Genomic DNA, 24,893 nt, shown 5'->3' with positions numbered 1-24,893 from the left:
AGCCCATATCCAAAGATGGAAGGCTAAAGCCTGGTTAATGGGTTTAGGAAGGTACTATTCTCCACAGGGGAGGGCTTCAGAAGAGTAATTGTCCCTGTTCTCATGCCATTAGCATTACGGCATAGACTGATTTCCACTGCAGTTGAACAAATAATAGAAACTGTTCAAGCAGCCTAACACAGAAAACTCACTTTAAGATTTCACATTAATACAACAAGAGAACAGATGGAATTAAGAGTATTTTGTGCTCAAAAGATATTGGTTTACTCTATACTCCCTATTTCCCTCACTGCCTTGATATTAAAAGAAAACATGCAACTGGGTTGTGCACTCACTACTTTAAACTACCTGCTTTAAGTCTGCATTAGAGAAATGCAAAGTCAGGCACTTGAGAGAACAGGTTCAGACAAATAAGAGTTTAAAAACACCAAGCAGAATGCTTGTCCTCCAGCCCTTTCCTCTGCCTCTAGACGCTAATGCACACTGCCTTGGTGTAGAAAGGACTGAGAATGTCTCAAGTGTAGAAAGGGTTATGACTTTTTATAACCAAGTGAGATTTTCTGAACCTCTCAGCAACACTAGCTGGGTTTATACACACCTGAGTCATGGGAAGAATCAATTTTATGACTAAGAGATTTCCTATGACTGTCAGTGGCTACTTTTGCTTCACACACACACACACACACACATGCAAAACAGACAAACAAAAAAACTAGTTGTTAGTATCAGAGCAACCTTCTTAGCTGAAGGACTGTTCACACCAAGCCTTTATATCCCCCAAGGGGTACTAAGAACCAGCCAAGGAAGGCAAATTTCAGAAGCTTTCCCGACAAACACAATTCAGGGATAAGGGGTTCAATGTGCAAAGTCTTTTATTTAAAATTTTAAAAGTTAAGACTTACGACCACCTCAGTATATGCCATTCCTATTAGAAGGAGGTATGACGGTTTCAAACTCGTGCAGAGCTGCATTTTCATTTACAAGTCTCTGTAGGCACTTTAGAAGTGAAGCTTGGCTTCAAAATACAAACACTGGGGGCTTTGGCTCAACCTTTTAATATAAAAAATTCACTGATGTACAAAAATTTGAAAGTGTGACAATGACAATTATGAAATCCTGTGATTGAAAGTCCCCTCAAGTGCACTCTGTGGTGCATGTGCGCCCGCCCACACAAACTCTGGCGTGGAAACATAAACTAATGCAAACCAGTGCTACCAAGAAGCACCAACACGTGTGTTCTCCATTCCACCAATCACAGACCAGTATCTACTCCAAACATCCAGTAACGAAAAGTATGGCATCTTCCCAGGAACAGCAAGGCAGGCTTCTTACTCACGATGAACCAGCACGAATAAACCCAGCAAAAAGAGCACTGCATACTAGAAAATAAACACAGAACCACAAGTCAGAGAAGCGTTGAAAAGTTCAGGGGTTCTAAGAGTTAATTAATAAATTGGTCTTTGTGAATATATTGCTAAACTACCCAATTATTCTTTCATCTTTTAACTGTAATCCATTTAAAAGTTTCCAATACTAAGCAAAAGATCACATTTCTTTAAATAATTTTCTTTTTTTTTTTTTTTTTGAGACAGAGTCTCACTTTGTCACCCAGGCTGGAGTGCAGCAACAACCTCCACTTCTCATATTCAAGCAATTCTCGTGCCTCAGCCTCCCCAGTAGCTGGGATTACAGGTGTGTACCACCATTCCTGGCTAATTTTTTTGTATTTTTAGTAAAGACGGGGTTTTGCCATATTGACCAGGCTGTTCTCGAACTCCTGACCTCAAGTGATCTACCTGCCTCAGCCTCCCAAACTGCTGGAATTACAGGCGTGAGCCACTGCGCCCAGGCTAATAATTTTTTTTTTTTTTAAATAGAGACGGGGTTTCGCTATGTTGCCCAGGCTGGTCTTGAACTCCTGGGCTCAAGCGATCCACTCACCTTGGCCTCCCAGAGTGCTGGGACTACAGGCGTGAGCCACCGCGCCTGGTCCAAAAGATTACACTTTTAATAAAACAAATAATACAGACTCTTACCTTAAATTTAGGATAGTCATTCATGAGGATCGTCACAATTCCAATATAAGGAACAAATCTAAAACAAACAAAGAACTGATTATCACAGAATTTCCGATGTAAAGCAGCTGTTGTCATTCACTGAATATTATCAATATCTTCTATAGAATACTAATTTTTAATTCACAAAGTCCATTTCTATATACTGCCCTATTTGATCCTTTCAAAACCCCAAGTGATAGGAAAGTTAGGAATATCACCATTTTAGAGATGAGGAAACAGATGATCATGCCCAAGTTACACGGTTTCTGTGTGGCAGAACCAGCACCAGATAGAGCCAAGGTCTTAGATCTCCAGGTGGTGACTCTAATGCTACATGTTGATACAGTGCTAGGGGCTAGGTTTATCATCATAACCTTCAGGAAGCTGTCAATCTAGCTGGGGAGACAAAGCAAGCACAGCCAGAATATTACAAAGTACTTCATGTTAAGTGACCAAAAAGTGAGTGTAAGAGCTTATTATAGTACTTAGGATTTCACCACCTTCTCATTTTTTAACCACCTGTAAGCTGTGTTTGGTCCTATTAATCTTGAAACTTTTCTAGAACAGTTTTCATCACCATATGTAGCAAACCAGTCTCAACTCCCATCTTCCTTTCCATCTTGGCAGCATTTGACTTTCATGACCACAAATATGCTCTGGAAATTCCTCCTTCTTGGTTTCTTAACGTACCACAAATTTGTTTCTTCACCTACCTCTTTGGCTGCTACACCTTCTTTTCACTAGCTCTTTCTAATTCTTCATGCCCTTAAAGTTTTTCCCCTCAAACTAAGCAAAACCACCTGTTAAATTATCTTACCGCACCTGATACATTTCCTTTGAGGTCTTTATAATAATTATCATACTTTTACTTAAATAATTAGTTGTACAACAGATTCTATACATGTCTGTCTCCCCTACCAAACTAGAAGCTCTATAAGGGCAACAATGATGCTTATCTTGTTCCCCCTGTATCCTCAAGGTCAACATAGTGCCTTACACATAGGAGATATCCAGTACATCCTGCCTGATTGAATGTCTGAATGTCCGGGCCTCTTCTTTTTGCTCTCTCTTGGGGAAATCCTATTTTCTCCCAGGGCTTAAATTCCTCTCCATGCAAAAGACTACTTTGACATCATAAGAATTCAGGGCAGAAAGAGAAAATTAGCAGGGTACCATCGATGTGGGCGGAAGAGGTGGCTAGCAAATGTAAAACTTTCTTCTTTATCCTCCTATCGCTGGACTCCAGAGCAGACTGGCAATATTGTACTAAGCTAGAGCCTGTCACAGGGATGCTGAGCTGAAGTGGAGGCTGACCTTTGCACACTTTAAAATTGCCCAGATACTTTTATTCAGGGTACCTATAATCTTTGCACCATGCCAAAGACAGAACAAACAGAAATTACCTCCCACATAATATCTACACCATCAAAGCCTCAGGCAAACTTGAAGAACACACATTTTGTTTTTGACATATTTCACTTCCCTTTAAGAACTCCCCTCACTTCCTGTCTCTTGTCTTCACCCCTCTCTGTCCTCTCCCTTCTGGCAGGATCACTGAGACCTGTCTCTCTTGCCCCATCCCCAAACTCCCATTCCATACACTGGTGTTTCTTAAAGCCTAGACCTCCTCTGTCACAACTGCTTAATGGCTTGTTAAATATGCAGATTCTCGGCTGGGCACAGTGGCTCACGCCTGTAATCCCAGCACTTTGGGAGGCTGAGGCGGGTGGATCATGAGGTCAGGAGATCAAGACCATCCTGACCAACGTGGTGAAACCCTGTCACTACTAAAAATACAAAAATTAGCTGGGCCTGGTGGTGCATGCCTGTAATCCCAGCTACTCAGGAGGTTGTGGCAGCAGAATCGCCTGAACCTGGGAGGTGGAGGTTGCAATGAGCCAAGATTGTGCCACTGCATGCCAGCCTGGTGAGAGAGCGAGACTCTGCCTCAAAAAAAAAAAAAAATAAATAAATAAATAAATAAAAATTAAAATGCAGATTCCTGTATCTTTCCCAGACCAACTAAGCCAGGGAATTTCTGAAAGGTGAGGCCCAAATAATGCTCCTGCACATCAAAATTCAAGAAGCACAATTTTAGTGTGAGATGCACATATAGGTGTGTGATGGCAAATAATATCCCTTCTTAGGGTTCATGCTTTTATCTCAACCCCTGGGGTCTCCAAGAGCTGAAAAGTAACAGTCGTTAAAGAATGGCACGGCTAAGCTCTAAAAGGATGGATAGAGGTTTTCTACATTTTATATATATATTTATATATATATAATTTTTCCTTTTTAATGCAGTAACTGTTCTTTCTTTTGTCTCATTTTTAACACTTCCATAAAAGCAATAGCTTTCAGTGAAAGTAAATCACCTAGTTTAAGAACATAAAGGCAAATGCCTCACAGTAAAGTACAGATTAAGAGCTATAAAAGCATCTGTGATTTCTACGAAAACATTAAGCTGCTAATTCTGATCTGATGATCAATAAGCAGCCATTCTAATACACAGAGACTCTGTTACCTCCATGCAATGATATCTATGCCCAAAGAACCACAATCCTCAGCTCCCAGCAACCACATAGCCTGCTTGTGAATAATCCATGGAATTAAAAAAAATTTTTTTTTTTTGATACATGGTCTTACTCTGGCACCCAGGCTAGAATGCAGTGGTGTGATCATAGCTCACTACAGCCTTGAACTCCTGGGCTCAAGCAATCCTCCCACTCAGCCTCCCAAGTAGCTGGGACTACAAGTGCATGACACCATGCCTGGCTAATTTTTAAATTTTTTTGTAGAGACAGCATCTCACTACATTGCTCAAGCTGGTCTCAAACTCCTGGGCTCAAGCTGTTCTCCCATCTTGGCCTCTTAAAGTGCTGAGATTACAAGCGTGAGCCACCACACACAACTTGAAACTTTTTTTTAAAGGTTGGCTTTTCTTTGCCCACTGTAAGTGAAATGAAAGCAACTTGGTCTTTAGGAGTAATATAAGCAAGATCTAAGGATGCCAGAATATGACGAGGCAGTCCAAAGTCAAACAAAAGATTTAATTGTCTGTACCACTGTTACCCTCCATGGACAGAGATAAGCAAAGAGTTGATTATCAAGCGTATAATGCTGCTATCATCAGTCATCTTAAATTCAAACCATTTGCACTTTTTGCCTATTTTGCTCAGATAAACTCATGTGCTAAAGCAGAGTTGCTAATAAGCAGGAGGTTTAAAATAAGTAAAATGAATGCCATCCACAAAGCCAACTCCAACACCAGCCTGTGCCAAGTTAATATCTAGAAGGTAAAATGCATTTCATATAGTTAAATACATTTCCCTGGGAATTCTTGGGATCAAAGGTACTGCTGAGGAAGCAGCCTCAGAAGAAAGCACTGTCTCCTGATGCTCACAGAGATCATTAGACAAAAGGCCAAACAAACCGTAAAGAAAAGATGCCACAAAAATTAAGAAGAGACCCCAGCACAATTCTGTCAAATATCAAAAGGGGTCTATATCTGAGAAGTCTGGAATCCAGCAGCAACTAAATGAGAGAGTAAGAGAATATGCGATGACCAGAAAAGGATCATCCTGTTTCTAGAATGACTTGTTTCAAGTAAGAAGTACATTCAAAAAGTCTTATCCATAAAACTGATTTCAGTTAACAGAGAGCTCAATTACTCTACTCCTTCCTTATATATTTTTAATTCTTCTTTCCATTTTCAACATTTCTGTTCCCCGATCCTCTGCCAATCTTTCACCCTTTTCACCTGCTGCTTTCTGTTCCTTCTTGACTAATGGGTGCTCTTGAATTTTTCAACTTCCTGAGTTTAGAAAGAAATCACCTCTATTAATACTTAATTGGTTCAGTATTAGTTTCATTTTCTAAAATTGTTTTTATTACATGCTACGACATGAATAAGCCTTCAAAACATTATGCTAGGTGAAAGAAGCTGGACACAAAAGACTACGCATTGTATGATTCTGCTTATATGAAAAGTCCAGAATAGGGAAATGCACAGAGACAGAAAGCAGATTAGTGGCTGTCAGGGGCTACAGGAAATAGAGGATGGGGAGTGACTGCTAATGAGTACTGAGTTTTATTTTTGGGGTGATAGAAATGTTCTGGAATTAGACAGTGGTGACGGTTGCACAATCTTGTGAATATACTGAAACCCAATGAATTGTACTTTTTAAGATGGTGAATTTTATATTCTAATATATGTGAATTATATATCAATAAACATCTTTTTAAATTATATTAACTTAGAGCCTTAGGCCTCAACATAAAATTTTTTATAGTGTGCAGCTGTTAAAAAAAAAAAGAGAGAGACCAGCCTGGCCAACATGGTGAAACTCCATCTCTACTAAAAATACAAAAAATTAGGTGGGCATGGTGGCACATGCCTGTAATCCCAGCCAATTGGGAGGCTGAGGCAGGAGAACTGTTTGAACCTGGGAGGTGGGGGTTGCAGTGATCTTGCTGTTGCATGGGCAACAAGAGTGAAACTCTGTCTCAAAAAAAAAAAAAATTTTTTTTTAAATGCATAAAGTGAGGTGGGGTGCAGTGGCTCACACCTGTAATCCCAGAACTTTGGGAGGCCGAGGCGGGCAGATCACCTGATGTCAGGAGTTCGAGACTGCCTGGCTAACATGATGAAACCCTGTTTCTACTAAAAATACAAAAAATTAGCTGGGCGTGGCAGCATGCACCTGTAATCCCAGCTACTCAGGAAGCTGAGGCAGGAGAATCCCTTGAACCTGGGAGGCAGAGGTTGCAGTGAGCCAAGATCGCACCATTGCACTCCAGCTTGGGCAACAAGAGCAAAACTCTATCTCAAAAAAAAAAAAAAGCATAAAGGAAGCCAGGCACAGTGGCTCACACCTGTAACCCCAGGACTTTGGGAGACCAAGGCAGAGGACTGCTTGAGCCCAGGAGTTCAAGACCAGCCTGGGCAACACAGGGAGAACCAATCTCTACAAAAATTTAAAAAATTAGCCAGGTGTGATGGCATGCACCTGTGATCCTAGCTACCGAGAAGGCTGAGGTGGGAGGATTGCTTGGGCCTGGGAGGTGGAGGTTGCAGTGAGCCATGATTCTGCCACTGCACTCCAGCCTGGGTAATAGAGTGAGACTCTGTCTCAAGAAAAAAAAAAGCATGAAGACATATATACTACAGTAACAGACTTGCCTATGGAAAAGTTCTGTTCTTAAGATTTGGGTACAGCCTGACTTTGAAATACCAGTTTAGTGTTTTATAAACACAATTTCCACAAAAGAAAGTGTTATGTTCCATTATGTGTCAAGCTCAGTAGAGGTACAATCAATGGAAAGTAAATTTATATAGCTAAGATTCTGTGCTCCTGCTGTTCATGTCTTAGGTTTTTTTTTTTCTACAGAAACTTCCTTAATGCTGAGAGTACTAGACTATTACATTTTTTAAGTAAAAGCTACAAAATGGTCTATAGTTTCAATGTTGGGATTTTAAAAATAGCATTAAATAGTGTGGAATTTTTTCTTTTCTTTTTTTTTTTTTAAGACAGAGTGCCGCTCTGTCGCTCAGGCTGGAGTGCAGTGGCGTGATCTCGGCTCACTGCAAGCTCCGCCTCCCGCGTTCACACCATTCTCCCGCCTCAGCCTCCAGAGTCACTTGGACTACAGGCGCCCGCCACCATGCCCAGCTAATTTTTTTGTATGTTTAGTAGAGACGGGGTTTCACTGTGTCAGCCAGGATGGTCTCAATCTCCTGACCTCGTGATCCGCCCGCCTCAGCCTCCCAAAGTGCTGGGATTGCAGGCGTGAGCCACCGCACCCAGCCCAGAATTTTTTCAAAAATTGTCCAGAAGACAAGTTACTTGAGTGAAAGCTCCCCTAACCTTTCGTAGGATGATGCATCTTTTACCCAACCAATGGGCCAGAGTGAGCAGACAGAGCTGTAATAAACACTTAAGAATCAAGACCCAGGCCAGGTGTGGTGGCTCACGCCTGTGGTCCCAGCACTTTAGGAGACCAAGGTAGGCAGGTCACTTGAAGCCAGGGGTTCCAGACCAGCCTGGCCAACACGGCGAAAACCCATCTCTACTAAAAATATAAAAAATTAGCCAGAAGTTGTGGCACACACCTGTAATCCCAACTACATGGGTGGCTGAGACATGAGAATCATTTGAACCTGAGAGGCGGAGGTTGCAACGAGCTGAGATTGCTCCACTGCACTCCAGCCTGGGCAACAGAGCAAGACTCTCCATCCTGGGCAAGACTCTGCCTCAAAAAAAAAGAAAAAAAAAAAAGAAGACCCAGATAAAGGAACACTCAGTTGTACTAGCAGGAGTATAAATGAAACAGGCTTGGCAAAATTTGTCAAAAGCCTTAACATATGAGTATGCTTCACCCAGTAATTCCACTTCTAGGAATTTACTCTGAAGAATGACTGGGCAGAAATGCTGAGATATACATAACAAGGATATTTATCATAACATTGTTCACAATAAAAAAGCTGGAAACAATCAGAACACCTAACAACAGGGGACTGACTGAATAATATCTATATGGTCTATCCATAGGATACAGTATATGGTCTTTCCATACAGTGGAATAGCATACAGCTTTGAAAATGATGATATGATGATAAATATATTGATTTGTAAATAGGCTAGTAATTTTTTGGGTAAAAAAGGGGTTATAAGATAGTGTGACCATTCTCCTTTCACACACAAAATGCGTTTATGTTTGTATAAATATGTACATACTAGGGCTGGGTGCCGTGGCTCATGCCTGTAATCTCAGCACTTTGAGAGGCCAAGACAGGTGGATCATTTGAAGCTGGGAGTTTGAGACCAGCCTGGGCAACATATCGAGACCCCATCTCTACTAAAACTACAAAAAATTAGCTGGGTGTGGTGACACACACCTGTAATCCCAGCTACTCAGGAGGCTGGGCACAAGAATCTTTCAAGGCCAGGAGGCAGAGGTTGCAGTGAGCTGAGATCATGCCACCCACACTCTAGCCTGGGTGACAGAGCAAGACTCTGTCTCCAAAAAAAAAAAAAGGCAGAAAAAAAGTACACATTAATATTTTTATCTCTACACATAAGGGCTAATATAACACAAACCAAAAAGTTAATAGTCAATATTTATGGAGATCAACAAAAGGGAGACAAGAAGTGACTTTGCTTTTTGATTATTGATATTTTCTTATGTTTCTTCATGAATCTGTACATTTATAATTTGAGGAAAAACGAAGACTCAAAGAGATTGGTGAGTTTAAATGATCACATTAGCAGCATCTTGGGAACTGAGGAAGATGGGGACTAGTATTTCTCAGAAGCACTGATGACCTAATTTGGATTATAAAAGTATTTTTAGCTCCATCAAAGGAAAAGTTCCTTAAAGTGGGGACATATTAAAACAACAACAACCACAGCTCTGCAGCAGGCAAAGCACAATGATACCTGTTCTAATCTGATCTCTTTGGCCCCAAACTGAGCATCTCTCGTGCTGTAACTGAGGAAGCTTTCACTTAGCAACTCATACTTCCTTCTCTATGGGAACTGCTTATCTCAGGCCTGCTTACTGGTGCAATAACTCTGTATCCATACAGTCTGTTCTAGGTCAAAAGGAGCAGAGGTTCTGACAGTGGCAAAAGTGCCATGTGGCATCTAACTAGTGAGAATTAGCAACTATCCATTTCAGAAATGTTACGCTAGTAATTTTTGTATGATGGTTAAGGTGGACTATGCAGCCAGCCACTTACGATCATCAGTATAATCTTAGATACATAACCTAACTCATTTATGTTTCCTCATCTGTAGAATGGGAATATTAGGGTTGTTCTGAGGTTAAAATGTGGTAATACTTGTAAAGCACTTAGAATGAGTCTCTGGTACACAATAAGCCCTAATAAACGTGAGTTATTGTTAATACTATTAATAACATTAAGGGAGCAACAATGCCATACTTCCTTAATACCAACAACTTACAATTCCTGTCCTCCACTGAACTGTTCTCCTGATAAAATCTGAAACAAACAGGCTTAATATAACTTTTTAATTTCATTCGACCTCATCAATTTCAAGACTAGAAATATTATGGATTAAATTAACATGATAAAACTAATTTGGATGTACACTTTGAGTTACTGACTTAGTACTTCTTAAGAAATATAAATATAACCCCATCTCTACTAAAAAAAAAAAAAAAAAAAATTAGCCAGGCATGGTGGCGGGCGCCTGTAATCCCAGCTACTCGGGAGGCTGAGGCAGGAGAATCACTTGAACCCAGGAGGCGGAGGCTGCAGTGAGCTGAGATCGCGCCATTGCACTCCAGCCTGGGTGACAGAGCAAGACTCCATCTCAAAAAAAAGAAAAAAAAAAAAAAATGTAACTTTCATGAGGCAGGATTAATAGTGCTGTAGACCCCCAGAGCCTAGCATAATATGGACATAAGAGCACATGGAAGGTGCCCACTATTTCTTGAGTGAACCAAATAAGTGAACATATTTTTTAAAATTGTCACATCCAATTCACCATCTCATCACTAGTATTCCATTCTTTTATTGCATCCCACCCAGTTCCTCACCTTTGGAGTAGTATACCTGAAATTTTAGACACTTTTTAAGAAGCAAAATTTTCAAAGGACACAAGGGTGATTTGGTGGAACCAGAACCAAATCTCTATATTCAACTGTGTATGATCAAATAATATGATTGAGAGGGCCACACTTCAAGTGATATAAAAAGTTTGAGATGCTCCCCTCTATACTTACCCCCTGGCTCTCCCCACAACATCTTTTTTCTCTAGCCAATGTTGTCCTTGTTTATAGAGGCCTCGGTCATCAACCGCATTATTATCTCCTTTGGTCAAAAACTTGATATGCCCATTTTGCCTTAAAAGAGTAAAGGAAACCCAAGTCATCAAATACCTTCATGGCATTTAAAGCACAAAATGTGTTCTTGTTAACCAAAAATGTTTGTGGCACTGAGGTATCTTATCACCATTCTAGTGTCGAAATAATTATTTATGGAGCTACAAGAATGTTAATAGCTGTGTTGTTTATAAACGACTAAAAACAAACTAAAGATCTAATATTAAGGAGTTCAAATATTATGTAAGCATTAAAATAATGGTATAGAAGAATGACAAGATTGTACAAATTTTATTAAGTGAAGAAAAGAATACAAAATAGCATGTACAGTACAATCTCATTTTTATATTAAAATAAATACACACTACCAATTTTCTGGAAACACAAAGAACAAAGGAACACAATAAACTATCTCACAGGATATAATTGGCAAGATACAGACTATGGGAAACTACAGAATAACCCAGTTTCTCCAACTAATGACTTGCAAGGAACAAAGAAAGTTAGGGAAGTAACCTACAGATTAAACAAGAGATAGCCAGGCACAGTGGCTCACGCCTGTAATCCTTGCACTTTGGGAGGCCGAGGTGGGCGGATCACCTGAGGTCAGGAGTTCGAGACCAGCCTGGCCAACATGGCGAAACCCTGTCTTTACTAAAAATACAAAAATTAGCTGGGCGTGGTGGTGGGCGCTTGTAGTCCCAGCTACTCAGGAGGCTGAGGCAGGAGAATCACTTGAACTCAGGAGGCGGAGGTTGCAGTGAGCCGAGATCACGCCACTGCACTCAAGCCTGGGCGACAGAGCGAGACTCCATCCCAAAACAAAAAAAAACAAAAAAACAAGAGACTATAAAGCCACATCAACCAATTGCAGCTGAGGACTTTATCTGGATCCAGATTCAAACAAATTGTTTAAGAAAGTTATGACACAATTGGGGATTTGAACAAATATCAAAAACTTGATGATATTAAAGAATTGTTTGGCCAAGAGCAGTGGCTCACTCCTGTAATCCTAGCATTTTGAGAGGCCAAGGTGGGTGGGTGGATCACTTGAGCCCAGGAGTTCAAGACCAACCTGGGCAACATGGCAAAGCAAAAAATACAAAAAAATTAGCCAAGCATGATGGTGTGCGCCTGTGGTCCCAACTGAGGTAAGAGGATCACCTGAGCCCGGGGAGATTGAGGCTGCAGTGAGCTGTGATCGCCTCACTGCACTCTAGCCTTGGAGACAGAGTGAGACACTGTCTTAAATAACAAATAATAATAACACAGGAAGGAGAAGAGGTGGGAGTAGAGATGGAGCAGAATTGGCTATATATTAATCATCACTGGGACAGGGATGATAGATACATGGGGGTTCCTCACTCTTCTGTACATGTCAGAAACTCCCCAAATTCAGAAAATAAAAGCAAAAAAAAGGTATTAGACAAGATTTAAAATAATACAGACCAATGTATAAACAGACCAATGGATAAACAGTGGCTATCTATGGCTTTCTTTAGATTACCTTTATCTTCTTTTTTCTCCAACAAACATGAATTACTTTTATATTAGGAAAAAATGTTAGCTTTCAAAGAAGAAATACCTCAATTCTTCAGATATGCCAGGGTTTACAGGAACAGTATTTTGTTTTTTTGTTTTGTTTTGTTTTGAGACAGAGTCTCACACTGTCACCCAGGCTGGAGTGCAATGGCGTGATCTCGGCTCACTGCAACCTCCGCCTCCTGGGTTCAAGTGATTCTCCTGCCTCAGCCTCCCAAGTAGCTAGGATTACAAGCACCCGCCACCACACCCAGCTATTTTTTTGTATTTTTAGTACAGACAGGGTTTCACCATGTTGGCCAGGCTGGTCTGGAACTCCTGACCTCATGATCAGCCCACCTTGGCCTCCCAAAGTGCAAGGATTACAGGCGTGAGCCACTGTGCCCAGCCAGGAACAGCATATTGCTTGATCAGAAAATTATTAGTTTAATTCTACTAAAGAACCATGAAGTTTCTAGTAATTTTAAAATTTAATTGAAAGCAAAGTATATTTTACAGTTGATAAAGACTAGCTGAAAATTAATTCAAGTGCATTTGGATTGACCACTGTAGTAGAAAGAAAATTAGCTTCAGGTTTCTACAGGCTAATATCCACTTAGATTCTAAGTCAGAAACTGCTCATTAGATGTTAAATCTGCAGAGGAAACTAAATTGGGAGGTGTTGCAAACACCAAAGATGGTTAAGTGCAAACAGTCACATTAAAAATAAGATGCCAGTTAGAAAAAATGCAAATATATACAGAGAAAAATAATCTGTAGCTAACAATTCAGTAAGTGAAAAAAGGAAAAATTCTGAAGGGTAAAACAGGACAGGTGCTAGGAGGGGCTCATTGCAAGAGTGAAAGTCAGGAACAGCAGGAAGGAAAACTGAATTCAACCCAGAAAACAATATCAACTCCACACATGCAGAAAAGGAAAATCAGATATGAGGAGATAAAAATCCAGGAAATGGGGAACTCCCCAGAAAAAGGAAAGGGTGCTAGAGAGATCTGGACTATTCCCAAAGACTTGATTTGCTGGCAAAACAAACAGACATACTAACACACCCAATTTCCCCTTCTGGGATGTAATCAGGAGATATCACTATAGTTTTTTTGAAAAAGCGTAGATATCCTTCATCTACTTAGTGGTGAAACAAATATTCTCTGGTGGCAACCGGCTCTTATTAGACCTATTTTTTTTTTTTTTTTTGAGACGGAGTTTCGCACTTGTCACCCAGGCTGGAGTGCAATGACGCGATCTTGGCTCACTGCAACCTCAGCCTCCCGAGCAGCTGGGATTAAAGGCGTGCACCACCATGCCCAGTTAATTTTTGTATTATTAGTAGAGACATGGTTTCACCATGTTGGTCAGGCTGGTCTGGAACTCCTGACTTCAGGTGATCCGCCCTCCTCGGCCTCCCAAAGTGCTGGGATAACAGGCGTGAGCCACCACACCTGATCTTACTAGACCTATTAAGTCCTACTCCAGCATTTCACAAGTCATAGGCTCAAAATACTGAGTGAAGGCATATTTACATAGGATTTTTCCCTTGCTGGAACAAGGACCAAATATTTAATATTATCTACTTCTAGGGAGATCAAAGAGTTTAGAATTTAATTCACCCATCACAATACTGTGAAATTAGGAAGAAGGAAGTAACCACTTTACAGATGAGAAAAAATAAGACCCCAAAAGCTAAATGGGTACAGAATAATGTATCCATCTGCATGGGAAAAGCAAAGCTAAGGATTAAGTCACCCAATGGTAAAATTTCTCTTTCCAAATACTTAATCACATGCCAGTGTTCAATATCATCCAATTATAATATCTCCTGATACGGTTTGGCTGTGGTCCCTACCCAAATCTCATCTTGAACTGTAGTTCCCCATAATTACCACGGGTCATGGGAGGTACCCAGTGGGAGGTAATTGAGTCATGGGGGGCAGGTCTTTCCCAAGCTGTTCTCTTGATAGTGAATAAGTCTCATGAGATTCGATGGTTTTATAAATGGGAGATCCCCTGCACATGATCTCTTGCCTGCCAACATGTACGACATGGATTTGCTTCTTCTTTGCCTTTTGATTGTGAGGCCTCCCCAGCCATGTGGAACTAACTGTGAGTCCATTAAACCTCTTTCCTTTATAAATTACCCAGTCTCAGGTATGTCTTTATTAGCAGCATGAGAACAGACTAATATACCTCCTATAGGATGAACTTACTAAATACATACATTTTGAATAATGTTAATACTATTAAACCAAACGGGGCTGGGTGCAGTGGCTCACGCCTGTAATCTCAGCACTTTGGGAGGCAGAGGTGGGTGAATCATTTGAGGTCAGGAGTTCAAGACCAGTCTGGCCAACATGGTGAAACCCTGCCTCTACTAAAAATACAAAAATTAGCTGGGCGTGGTGGCAGGTGACTGTAGTCCCAGCTACTCGGGAGGCTGAGGCAGGAGAATTGCTTGAATCTGGGAGGCAGAGGTTGCAGTGAGCCAAAATCGCACCATGCACTCCACCCTGGGCGAAAGAGCGAGACTCCGTCTCAAAAAAAAAAAAAAACCAGAAAACAAAAAACCCAAATGGTAATCCCGACCAGATATTTCAGTCTCCCCAAAAGAAAAAAGAAAATTGAAAATTTCTGAATATTAACAGGGTCTGTTATCTACACAGGCCTGCAAGTTGAAGGTATCTCAAGAGTCTGAAATAAATCACCAAAAACCCCAGATTACAAGTACCATATTTAAAATCATCAGAATTCTGTATAAAATTATTTTAAAATTTAAGGATTTTCTAATTAATATATTCTCTGTCTATGAATCTGCCCAGAAACAGTTTTAAACTGAAGTCTATGACTCATTCAATTTCTTTTTCTTTTCTTTTTTCGAGATACAGTCTCACTCTGTTGCCCAGGATAGAATAAAGTGGCATGATCTCGGCTCACCGCAGCCTCAACCTCCTGGGCTCAAGTGATCCTCCTACCTCAGCCTCTCCAGCAGCTGGGACTACAAGTGCACACCACCATGCCTGACTAATTTTTTTTTTTTTTTTGTATTTGTAGAGATAGGGTTTCACCATCTGGTCTAGATGCCCAGGCTGGTCTAGAGCTCCTGCGCTCAAGCACTCCACCCGCCTCAGCCTCCCAAAGGGCTGCGATTACAGGCATGAGTCACCACACCCAGCCAAACTCACTCAATTTCAAAGAATCATAAATAAAAATGGAGAAATTTTCCTCCAGCTTAAACAAGGCCTGAGCTCAATTTGATTCTCTCTGATATATTTAGGGGAAAGTTGGTTCAGCTTTGTTCACAATAGGCATTGCTGAGAATGAACAACACAAATCCACTTTGAGAATCTGGAAAACACTATCCGTGCTGAATAAACCTCTATGATTCCAAAATAAATTTTTTTTTTTTTTTTTGAGATGGAGTCTCACTCTGTCATTCAGGCTGGAATGCAGTGGCGTGATCTTGGCTCACTGCAACCTTAGCCTCCCAGGTTCAAGTGATTCTCCTGCCTTAGCCTCCTGAGTAGCTGGAATTCCAGGTGCCTACCACCACGCCTGGCTAATTTTTGTACTTCTAGTAGAGATGGGTTTTGCCATGTTGGCCAGGCTGGTCTTGAACTCCTGAGCTCAGGTGATCTGCCCGCCTCAGCCTCCCAAAGTGCTGGGACTACAGGCATGAGCCACTGCTTCCGGCCCCAAAAAATTTCTAAAAATTTAAGTTATTCCTTCCCAGTCAATAATATAATGTCACTTTAAATTATAGTATTTCTACATACATACTGATATCTGATTTTATTAAAAAAAAATAAGCAGTCATATTTTTATTTCACCAATGAAGAAAGAACTCTTCCAAACTAGAATGGTTACAGGAATTTCAAAAAGCAATGGTTGACAGTTCCCTCTTCTTTCAAGAACTGAAATCCACCAGGTGCAGTGGCTCATGCCTGTAATCTCAGCACTTTGGGAGGCCAAGGCAGGCGGATCACTTGAGGCCAGGGGTTCGAGACTAGCCTAGCCAACAAGGTGAAATCCTGTCTCTACTAAAAATACAAAAACTAGCTGGGCATGGTGGCACATGCCTGTAATCCCAGCTACTCAGGAGGCTGAGGCATGAGAATCACTTGAGCCCGGGAGGTGGAGGTTGCAGTGAGCCAAGATAGCGCCATTGCATTCCAGCCTGGGTAACAGAGGGAAACTGTCTCAAAAAACAAACAAACAAAAAAAGAACCGAAATCATGCCTACTCTTTCACTTCTCGTCTGTGTGTCATCCAGGATGCCTCCCTTTTCTTTCATTTCTTTCTTTTTTCTTTTTTGAGACAGGGTCTCACTCGGTCGCCCAGGCTGGAGTGCAGTGGCACAAACACGACTCACTGCAGCCCCAAACTCTTGGGCTCACACAATCCTCCCACCTCAGTCCTCCAATTAGCTGGGACTACAGGCACATGCCACTATGCGCAGCTAATTATTTATTTATTTATTTATTTATTTATTTATTTATTTTTTGAGACGGAGTCTGACTCTGTCACCCAGGCTGGAGTGCAGTGGTGCAATCTCGGCTCACTGCAACCTCCGCCTCCCAGGTTCAAGCGATTTGCCTGCCTCAGCCTCCCAAGTAGCTGGGATTACAGGCGCCCACCACCACACCTAGCTAATTTTTATATTTTAGTAGACAGGGTTTCACCATGTCAGCCAGGCTGGTCTCGAACTCCTGACCTCAGGTGATCCACCCACCTCGGCCTCCCAAAGTGCTGGGATTACAGGTGTGAGCTACCGTGCCTGGCCTTTTTTTGTTTTTTGTTTTAATAGAGAAGGAGTCTCATCATGTTGCCCAGGCTGACCTCAAACTCCTGAGCTCAAGCCATTCTCTCACCTTGGCCTCCCAAAGTACTGGGATTGTAGGCGTGAGCCACTGTGCCCAACCAGAAGATTCTATTTAGGATCTATCTTTATGTCATAGTTTTTTGGAATTATATACAGAGTCACTGACAGGTTGGGAAGTAAAAGGGAACCAAGAAAAACCTCTGGAAAAACCTTCAGGGAAAGAAATGAACTAATAAATAATTATTTACAGTTTTCAAAATGTTCACTAAATTTTCCAGCATTCATAAAAATGGACTGGAAGAGGGCCTAGAGGTTCCTCACTGTTTTACAATCTTTAGGCTATCAAAACTAAATACCACAAACACTTAAACAAAAGCACTTAGAAACAAAGATGATATACTTTGCACATACTTTTCATGAATCTTCAAGACTCGGTGAACTATAGGAATCTCTCTTCCTTCTATCCTAAAAACAACAATTTCTCCCACTCGTATGGGATCTTCAACTCGATTTGTTAGAAAGAGAAGATCTCCTCTATGAAATGCAGGTTCCATGCTGCCACTGGAAGGGAAAGAAGAGTATAACAGCAAAAAGAAAGTATGAGATTAAATGTACTTTCAAAATTAGATATTCAATAAAATAAAAAGTATCACTTTTGGAGTATACTCAATACCTTAACAACTATATCAACAGAAATGTGTATTGTTCTCAAAATATAGTTTCCTCAGACTAAAAAGTTACGCCAAAGGATTTTTGTTTTAGTTATTAACCTTCACTAACTAGTTCCATTTCAAGTATTACTATTCAAAGAAGCTTAAATCTTGAAAAGGTCAGTGTTACTAATTCCTTAACCTTTTAAAATTTCAAATGACAAACAGAATATAAAAGAATGAACTTTAAAACAATGCCCTTATTCTCACTTCATCTGAAAACACTAAACATATTCAAATATGCAAATGAGAACTGGATCATCTTCCTCTGCCATTTATAAAGATAACAGCCAAGATGACCTTACATGTTCAACTCATTTAGAAGGAAAAACGGCTCATCAAGTCAAAGAACAGTCAGCTGCAGAGATAATGCCTGTGTTATCAATTTACTTATTTTAAAAAGAGAAAAAAAGAAAACCAAGGAATAAGCAGAGACTTTTGCCTAAGAATTTCCGAAGCCAGGAAAAGATTCAATTCTATGATAACAAGTAAGACTAACTTCTATAGAGTATCTTCTTACCTCTTACCTCTTCCATCCTACGCCAAGTCCTAAAAAGGTCCTAAGATATTTGCACTAATTTATGAACCCCTTTTTATCTATAAAGAAGTAGCCCATCAGTATTTTTCAGAAACTCAAGCTCCGGTTTTCCATAACAACAGCTTAAGTAAGAATAGAAAGACAAGAAATAAAGTTCAATGCAGGAATAAGCACAAACTCCAAACATTTTTGTTTAAAGACTCTTATCCCTCTGTGTAAAGGGATATGGCAATGGGTCTCAAATTTTGCTGCACATTGGAATGACCTGAGGGACTTTTAAAAAATCTCAGCCAGGTGCAGTGGCTCACACCTGTAATTCCAGCACTTCGGGAGGCCGAGGTGGGCAGGACACCTGAGGTCAGGAGTTCATGACCAGCCTGGCCAACACAGTGAAACCCAGTCTCAACTAAAGATACAAAAATTAGGTGAGCATGGTGGTGCACGCCCGTAATCCCAGCTACTCAGGAGGCTGACGCAGAAGAATCACTTAAACCCAGGAGGCAGAGGTTGAATGGGCTGAGATTGTGCCATTGCACTCCAGCCTAGGCAACAGAGTGAGACTCTGTCTCAAAAAAAAAAAAAAAAAGAAGAAGAAAAGAAAGAAAAGAAAAGAGAAGAAAAGAAACTGGGGGCCAGGCACAGTGGTTCAAGCCTATCATCCCAGCACTTGGGAGGTTGAGGTGGGAGGATCACTTGAGATCAGGAGTTCAAGACTCAGTCTCTGTAAAAAATAAAAAATTAGCCAGGTGTGATGGCACACTCCAGTCTGGGCGATGGAGGGAGGCCCTGTGTTAAATGTTCTTATCACACAAAAATAGAAAGGGAAGAAACTTTTGAAAGTGATGAATATATTCACTTCCTTGATTGTGATGATGGTTTCACAGGAATATACTTACCTGCAAATTGATCAAGTTGTATACATTAAATATGTACAGCTTTTTGTATGTCAATCATGTCTCGGTAATTTGGTTAAAAAAGAGTAAGTACTATTACTTAGATTCTAGATAATGTTAATGCACTATTACTTAGATTCTAGATAATATTAATAATTCCATGTATTTTAAATATGCACTCCATTATCTCCAGAAAAGATTTGGGCTTACAAAATTAAGCCCAAAATATGACAAAACTGTAATGTTTCTTTTCTTTTTTTGAGACACAGTTTCGATCGTCACCCAGGCTGGAGTGCAATGGAGCGATCTCCGCTTACAGCAACCTCCACCTCCTAGGTTCAAGCAATTTTCCTGCCTCAGCCTCCTGAGTAGCTGGGACTACAGGCGCCTGCCACCACGCCCAGCTAATTTTTGTATTTTTAGTAGAGACGGGGTTTCAACATGCTGGCCAGGCTGGTCTCGAACTCCTGGCCTCAAGTGATCTGCCCACCTTGGCGTCCCAAAGTGCTGGGATTACAGGTGTGAGCCACCACACCTAGCCTATAATGTTTCAATCAAACAACCAAGTGGTAATTCTCTAAAAATGAGTTACTAAATTAGGTTTTAAAATCACTAAGAGTGGTTGGGCATGGTGGCTCATGCTTGTAATCCCAGCATGTTGGGAGGCCAAGGTGGGAGGATCCTTGAACCCAGGAGTTCAAGACCAGACTGGGCAACACAGTGAGATCCTATCTGCTATGGTTTGGCTGTGTCCCCACCCAAATCTCATCTTGAATTCTCACGTGTTGTGGGAGGGACCCGGCAGGAGGTAATTGGATCATGGGGCAGGTTTTTCCTGTGCTGTTCTAGTAACAGTGAATAAGTCTCACGAGATCTGATGGTTTTAAAAAGGGGAGTTCCCCTGCAAAAGCTCTCTTCTCTTGTCTGCCACCACATGAGACGTGCCTTTAACCTTCCGCCATGATTGTGGGGCCTCCCCAGTCACGTGGAACTGTAAGTCCATTAAACCTCTTTCTTTTGTAAATTGCCCAGTCTTGGGTATGTCTTTATCAGCAGCATGAAAATGGACTAATACACCGTCTCTACAAAAAAATTTAAAAATTAACCAGGCGTGGTGGGGCAGGCCTGCAGTCCCACCTGCTCAGGAGGCTAAAATGGAAGGATCCCTTGGGACCGGTGGGTGGAGTCTGCAGTGAGTTATGAGGGCGCCACTGCACTCTATCCCTGGTAACAGAGCGAGACCCCATCTTTAAAAAAAGTATTCACTAAGAGTATGAGTGCAAAGATAGGGAAGGAAGCAGAGTAGAGAAAAAAAATTCAGTACTATTTGTCACCATAAGAGATGGTATTAATGCCTTCAAAATTCCTGGAGTCTAGTTTAGAAGCGATATTTAAAGGTCAGCAGGAAACTTGGAAATAATTAGTGATGATTCCATCCTGACATTGAGAACATGCTACAGAAAAACTCTTAATTTGTGGAAGTACTATAACATCATAACATCTAATGAACTAACAACTAAATATCAGGCCTGGTGTATCAAAGTGAGGAATATAAAAAGACAGAAGAATTTCAGGAAAATAAAGTACAACGAGACACTTTCTTAAGGCATGTGACAAAAACAAACCTTACACGGTAACCTTTTTGTAGAAAGGTCATGAGCCCTTTGGGGTTCTGAATGGAAATGCCTAACAAAGTGAGAATTTCTTTTCTCTCTCTCTCTCTTTTTTTTTTGGAGACAGGGTCTCACTATGCCACCCAGGCTGGAGTGCAGTGGTGCAATCACAACTCACTGCAGGCCTCAACCTCTAGGGCTTAGGCGATCCTCCCACCTCAGCCTCCCGAGTAGCTGAGACTACAGGTGCATGCCACCACACCAATTTTTGTATTTTTTGTGGAGACAGGGTTTCACCACGTTGCCCAAGCTAGTCTCAAATTCCTGAGCTCAAGCGATCCGCCTGCCTCAGCCTCCCAAATTGCTGGGATTACAGGCATAAGCCACTGCGCCCAGCCTGAGAATTTCTTACAATTGAGAAGTAGTGGCTAATTTTCTTTCAGGCCCTTTTCTGCAAAACAGTAGTTTCTAAGAGAACGATATGCCAGTTATTTCATATCTCAATTTTTCTCCCAAGTAATGCCATGCAATTCCATGCCTTGAAAGGAAAAACTGTTACCTGAGCACCACTACAATCGGACTTTCACTTCCAGTGATTACCATTAACCCCTTCCAGATCATTAGTGCCGATGAGACAATCATTCCAAAATTTAGGACTTGATAATAGAGCTGCAAGAACAAAAGAGAAGAGATCAGATCCACCACAATCCCCACTTCGGAAAGCAATGGAAAGCAGTAACAATTTGAAAGTTTCAAGCAGTACTATTAGGACAACTACAGTTCTGAGACATTCTTTAATATATTATAATAATTATGCCATCAGCACATCAAAACAGGCCCCCCTTCTTTCACTCAAAGCACCCTGCTCCATTTTGTTTGGTAAAACATCAGTTACATTTATATAACACCATATTATTTTAAGAACACTTCACACAAGTTATTTCATTTGGGCTCCATAATCATTCAGCTTAAATTTAATCACACTCATGCTACTTACCAGCCAACAGTAATCTGTCTCTGCTTCTGAACTCCTCTATTACTTTTTCTCTTTTTTTTTTTTTTTTTTTTTTTTGAGATGGAGCCTCGCTCTCGCTCAGTCACCCAGGCTGGAGTACAGTGGTGCCATCTCAGCTCACTGCAACCTCCGTCTCTTGGGTTCAAGAAATTCTCCTGCCTCAGCCTCCCGAGTCGCTGGGACTACAGGCATGCGCCACCACACCCAGCTAATCTTTTGAATTTTTAGTAGAAACTGGGTTTCACCATGTTGATCAGGCTGGTCTCAAACTCTTGACCTCAAATGATCTGCCCACCTCCGCCTCCTAAAGTGCTGGGATTACAGGCATGAGTCACCACACCCGGCCCTCTATTACTTTTCTACCATACTTATCCCTTGATAATCATGGGAATAGTCAATGACATTTAACTGTACCTTCTCATTTTACAGTTAAGGAAACTGTCTCAAAAAGAGGAGACTTCACCAACTCTTATAGCTTATCAGTCACATAGTCAATACTTGAAGGTCAGCCTTCTTACTAAATTTCCAGTACTCCAACAAATTCTAAAATTCTGTGACTTGAATAAACAGATAAAACACCAGAAGGCATTTCAATTTCAAATAAAGAAAATTCAGAACATGTGGAAAAAGGCAAAAAATATTACAAAATCAGATAAGACAAACAATGTGAGCTAACTATTTTGGGCCAAGGCTGAAAAAAGTATAGAGAGGATGACTAGACACCAAGGCAAATAGTTCAAGGAAAAAGCTGGTACTGGAAAGTACTGGGAGAAATCTGAAAAAGCATATTAAGGTCCAACTATGAAGAAACTTAAACACAGGACTGAAACTGTGGATCTAACAAAATATTAGTAATATAAAGTGAAAAAACAAGTTTCAAAAGGTCTTACTCTGTTGCCCAGGCTGGAGTGCAGTGGCGCAATCACAGCTTACCGCAGCCTCCAACTCCTGGGCTCAAGCAATCCTCCCACCTCAGCCTCCCAAGTAGCCAGACGTGGTAATTTTTGTATGTTTTGTAGGGACGAGGTTTCGCCATATTGCCCAGACTGATCTTGAACTCCTGGGCTCAAGCAATCCGCCTACTTCAGCCTCCCAAAGGGCTGGGATTACAGGTGTGAGCCACTGTGCCTGGTCACTTTTGTTAAGATTTGCTTGTGGACATTCTACACAACTGTCCTAGTCTCTTCAAAAATCCAATGTCATTCAATGTCATGGAAAAAAAGGTGGAAGACTGTTCTAGATTAAAAAGGACTAAAGAGATATAACAACCAAATGTAACGCATAAACTTTGGTTTCTTTGTTGTTTTTTTCTTCTCATTCAGTTCTAATAATGCACAAACTTTGGCTGGATCTTGGTTCAAAAAAAAGAGCATAAGAAAAAACCCAAACTATAAAAGATATTTTGGGGTGAACTGGGGAAACTCAAAATATGATTTGAATATTAAACGACACTAGGAAATTCATGTTAATTTTCTTTTTTCTCTTTTTTTCTCTTCTTTTTTTTTTTTGAGACAGGGTCTTGCTCTATCACACAGGCTGGAGTGCAGTGACATGATCTCAGCTCACTGCAACCTCTGCCTCCCAAGTTCAAGTGATTCTCGTGCCATAGCCTCCCAAGTAGCTGGGATTACAATGGGCATGCATCATCATGCCCGGCCAATTTTTGTATTTTTAGTAGAGACGGGGTTTCACCATGCTGGCCAGACTGGTCTCAAACTCCTGGCCTCAAGCAATCCACCCGCCTTGACCTCCCCAAGTGCTGGGATGACAGATGTGAGCCACTGTACCCAGCCTCTAATTTTCTTAAATTATGTGATAATGGTGTTGTGGTTACGTAGAATACTGTCCTTATCACAGGAGATGCATATTAGTAGTAGTTAGCTAGTAGTTGTAGTTAGGGGTGAATTGTCGTATCTGCAACTCATTTTCAAGTGATTCAGCAAAAAAAAATTCTATATATGCACATACACATAAGTATACATAGAACAAATATGGCAAAAATGCTAATAATTGTTGGATCTGTGTGACAGATTACAGGTGTTCTTGTACTGTTTTTTCAATTTTTCTGAAAAATTCCAAAAAATGCATAGAAAAAATGGAAGAAGCCAGGTGCAGTGGCTCACGTCTGTAATCCCAGCAATTTGGGAGGCTGAGGTGGGCAGATCACTTGAGGCCAGAAGTAGGAGACCAGCCTGGCCAACATGGCAAAACCCCATCTCTACTAAAAACACAAAAATTAGCTAGGTGTGGTGGGACATGCCTGTAATCCCAGCCTGAAGCACAAGAATCGCTTGAACCCAGGAGGCGGGGGTTGCAGTAAGCTGAGATCGCACCACTGCACTCCAGCCTGGGCAACTGAGCAAGACTCTCTCAAAAAAAAAAAAAAAAAAAGGGGGGGAAGAAAATAAAATAAATGTTGTTATATTTGGGGGTGTAATACTAGGCAATTCTTTATTTCATTTTGATCATCTACATTTTCTACTTCTTCCCTTTTTAAATCAATTGTTATTTTTATCAAAACATTATACACACATACATACAAGAATATGTAAAAAAAGCAATATCCTAGCCATGGCAGGCCACCTACATCAACCATTTTCATCTCTTCTAGCTATTCATTCTGGTGTTTACCCCAACCATTCTAAAAACTGTTTACTTTCATACTAGGGTGTTAATGCATCATGTTCAAAATGTACAATGAGGGGCTAGGCACAGAGACTCATGCCTGTAATCCCAACACTTTGGGAGGCTGAGGTGGGAGGATCACTTGAGCCTAGGAGTTCGAGACCAGAAAGCAAGACCTTTATCTCTACAAAAAAAAAAAAAAAAATACAAAAAAAGGCCGAGTGTAGTGGCTCACACCTGTAA

The 24,893-nt window shown here is 40.9% G+C and overlaps 1 protein-coding gene across 12 annotated transcripts in view; it reads right to left on the bottom strand.

Annotated features, from left to right (window-relative positions):
• Window positions 1–854: 854 nt before the first annotated feature.
• Window positions 855–24,893, bottom strand: part of SEC11A (SEC11 homolog A, signal peptidase complex subunit) — a 78,192-nt gene continuing 54,153 nt past the window's right edge. For 8 of the 12 annotated variants that reach the window (XM_063652885.1, XM_063652883.1, XM_063652887.1 and 5 more), the window contains 5 exons: window positions 21,570–21,679; window positions 17,668–17,817; window positions 10,806–10,925; window positions 2,037–2,094; window positions 855–1,379 (listed from right to left, as the gene is read on the bottom strand). In XM_063652885.1, coding sequence (XP_063508955.1) covers window positions 1,329–1,379; window positions 2,037–2,094; window positions 10,806–10,925; window positions 17,668–17,817; window positions 21,570–21,679 — 489 coding nt within the window. In that variant the 3' untranslated portion in view covers window positions 855–1,328. The remainder of the gene's footprint in view (window positions 1,380–2,036; window positions 2,095–10,805; window positions 10,926–17,667; window positions 17,818–21,569; window positions 21,680–24,893) is intronic. The other 4 variants (XM_063652892.1, XM_063652893.1, XM_063652891.1 and 1 more) reach the window with 1 other exon arrangement.

The sequence above is a fragment of the Pongo pygmaeus genome, chromosome 16, assembly GCF_028885625.2.
Source record: "Pongo pygmaeus isolate AG05252 chromosome 16, NHGRI_mPonPyg2-v2.0_pri, whole genome shotgun sequence".
In the NCBI taxonomy this organism is placed as follows: domain Eukaryota; kingdom Metazoa; phylum Chordata; class Mammalia; order Primates; family Hominidae; genus Pongo; species Pongo pygmaeus.
This window is presented reverse-complemented; position numbering and strand designations above follow the sequence as displayed.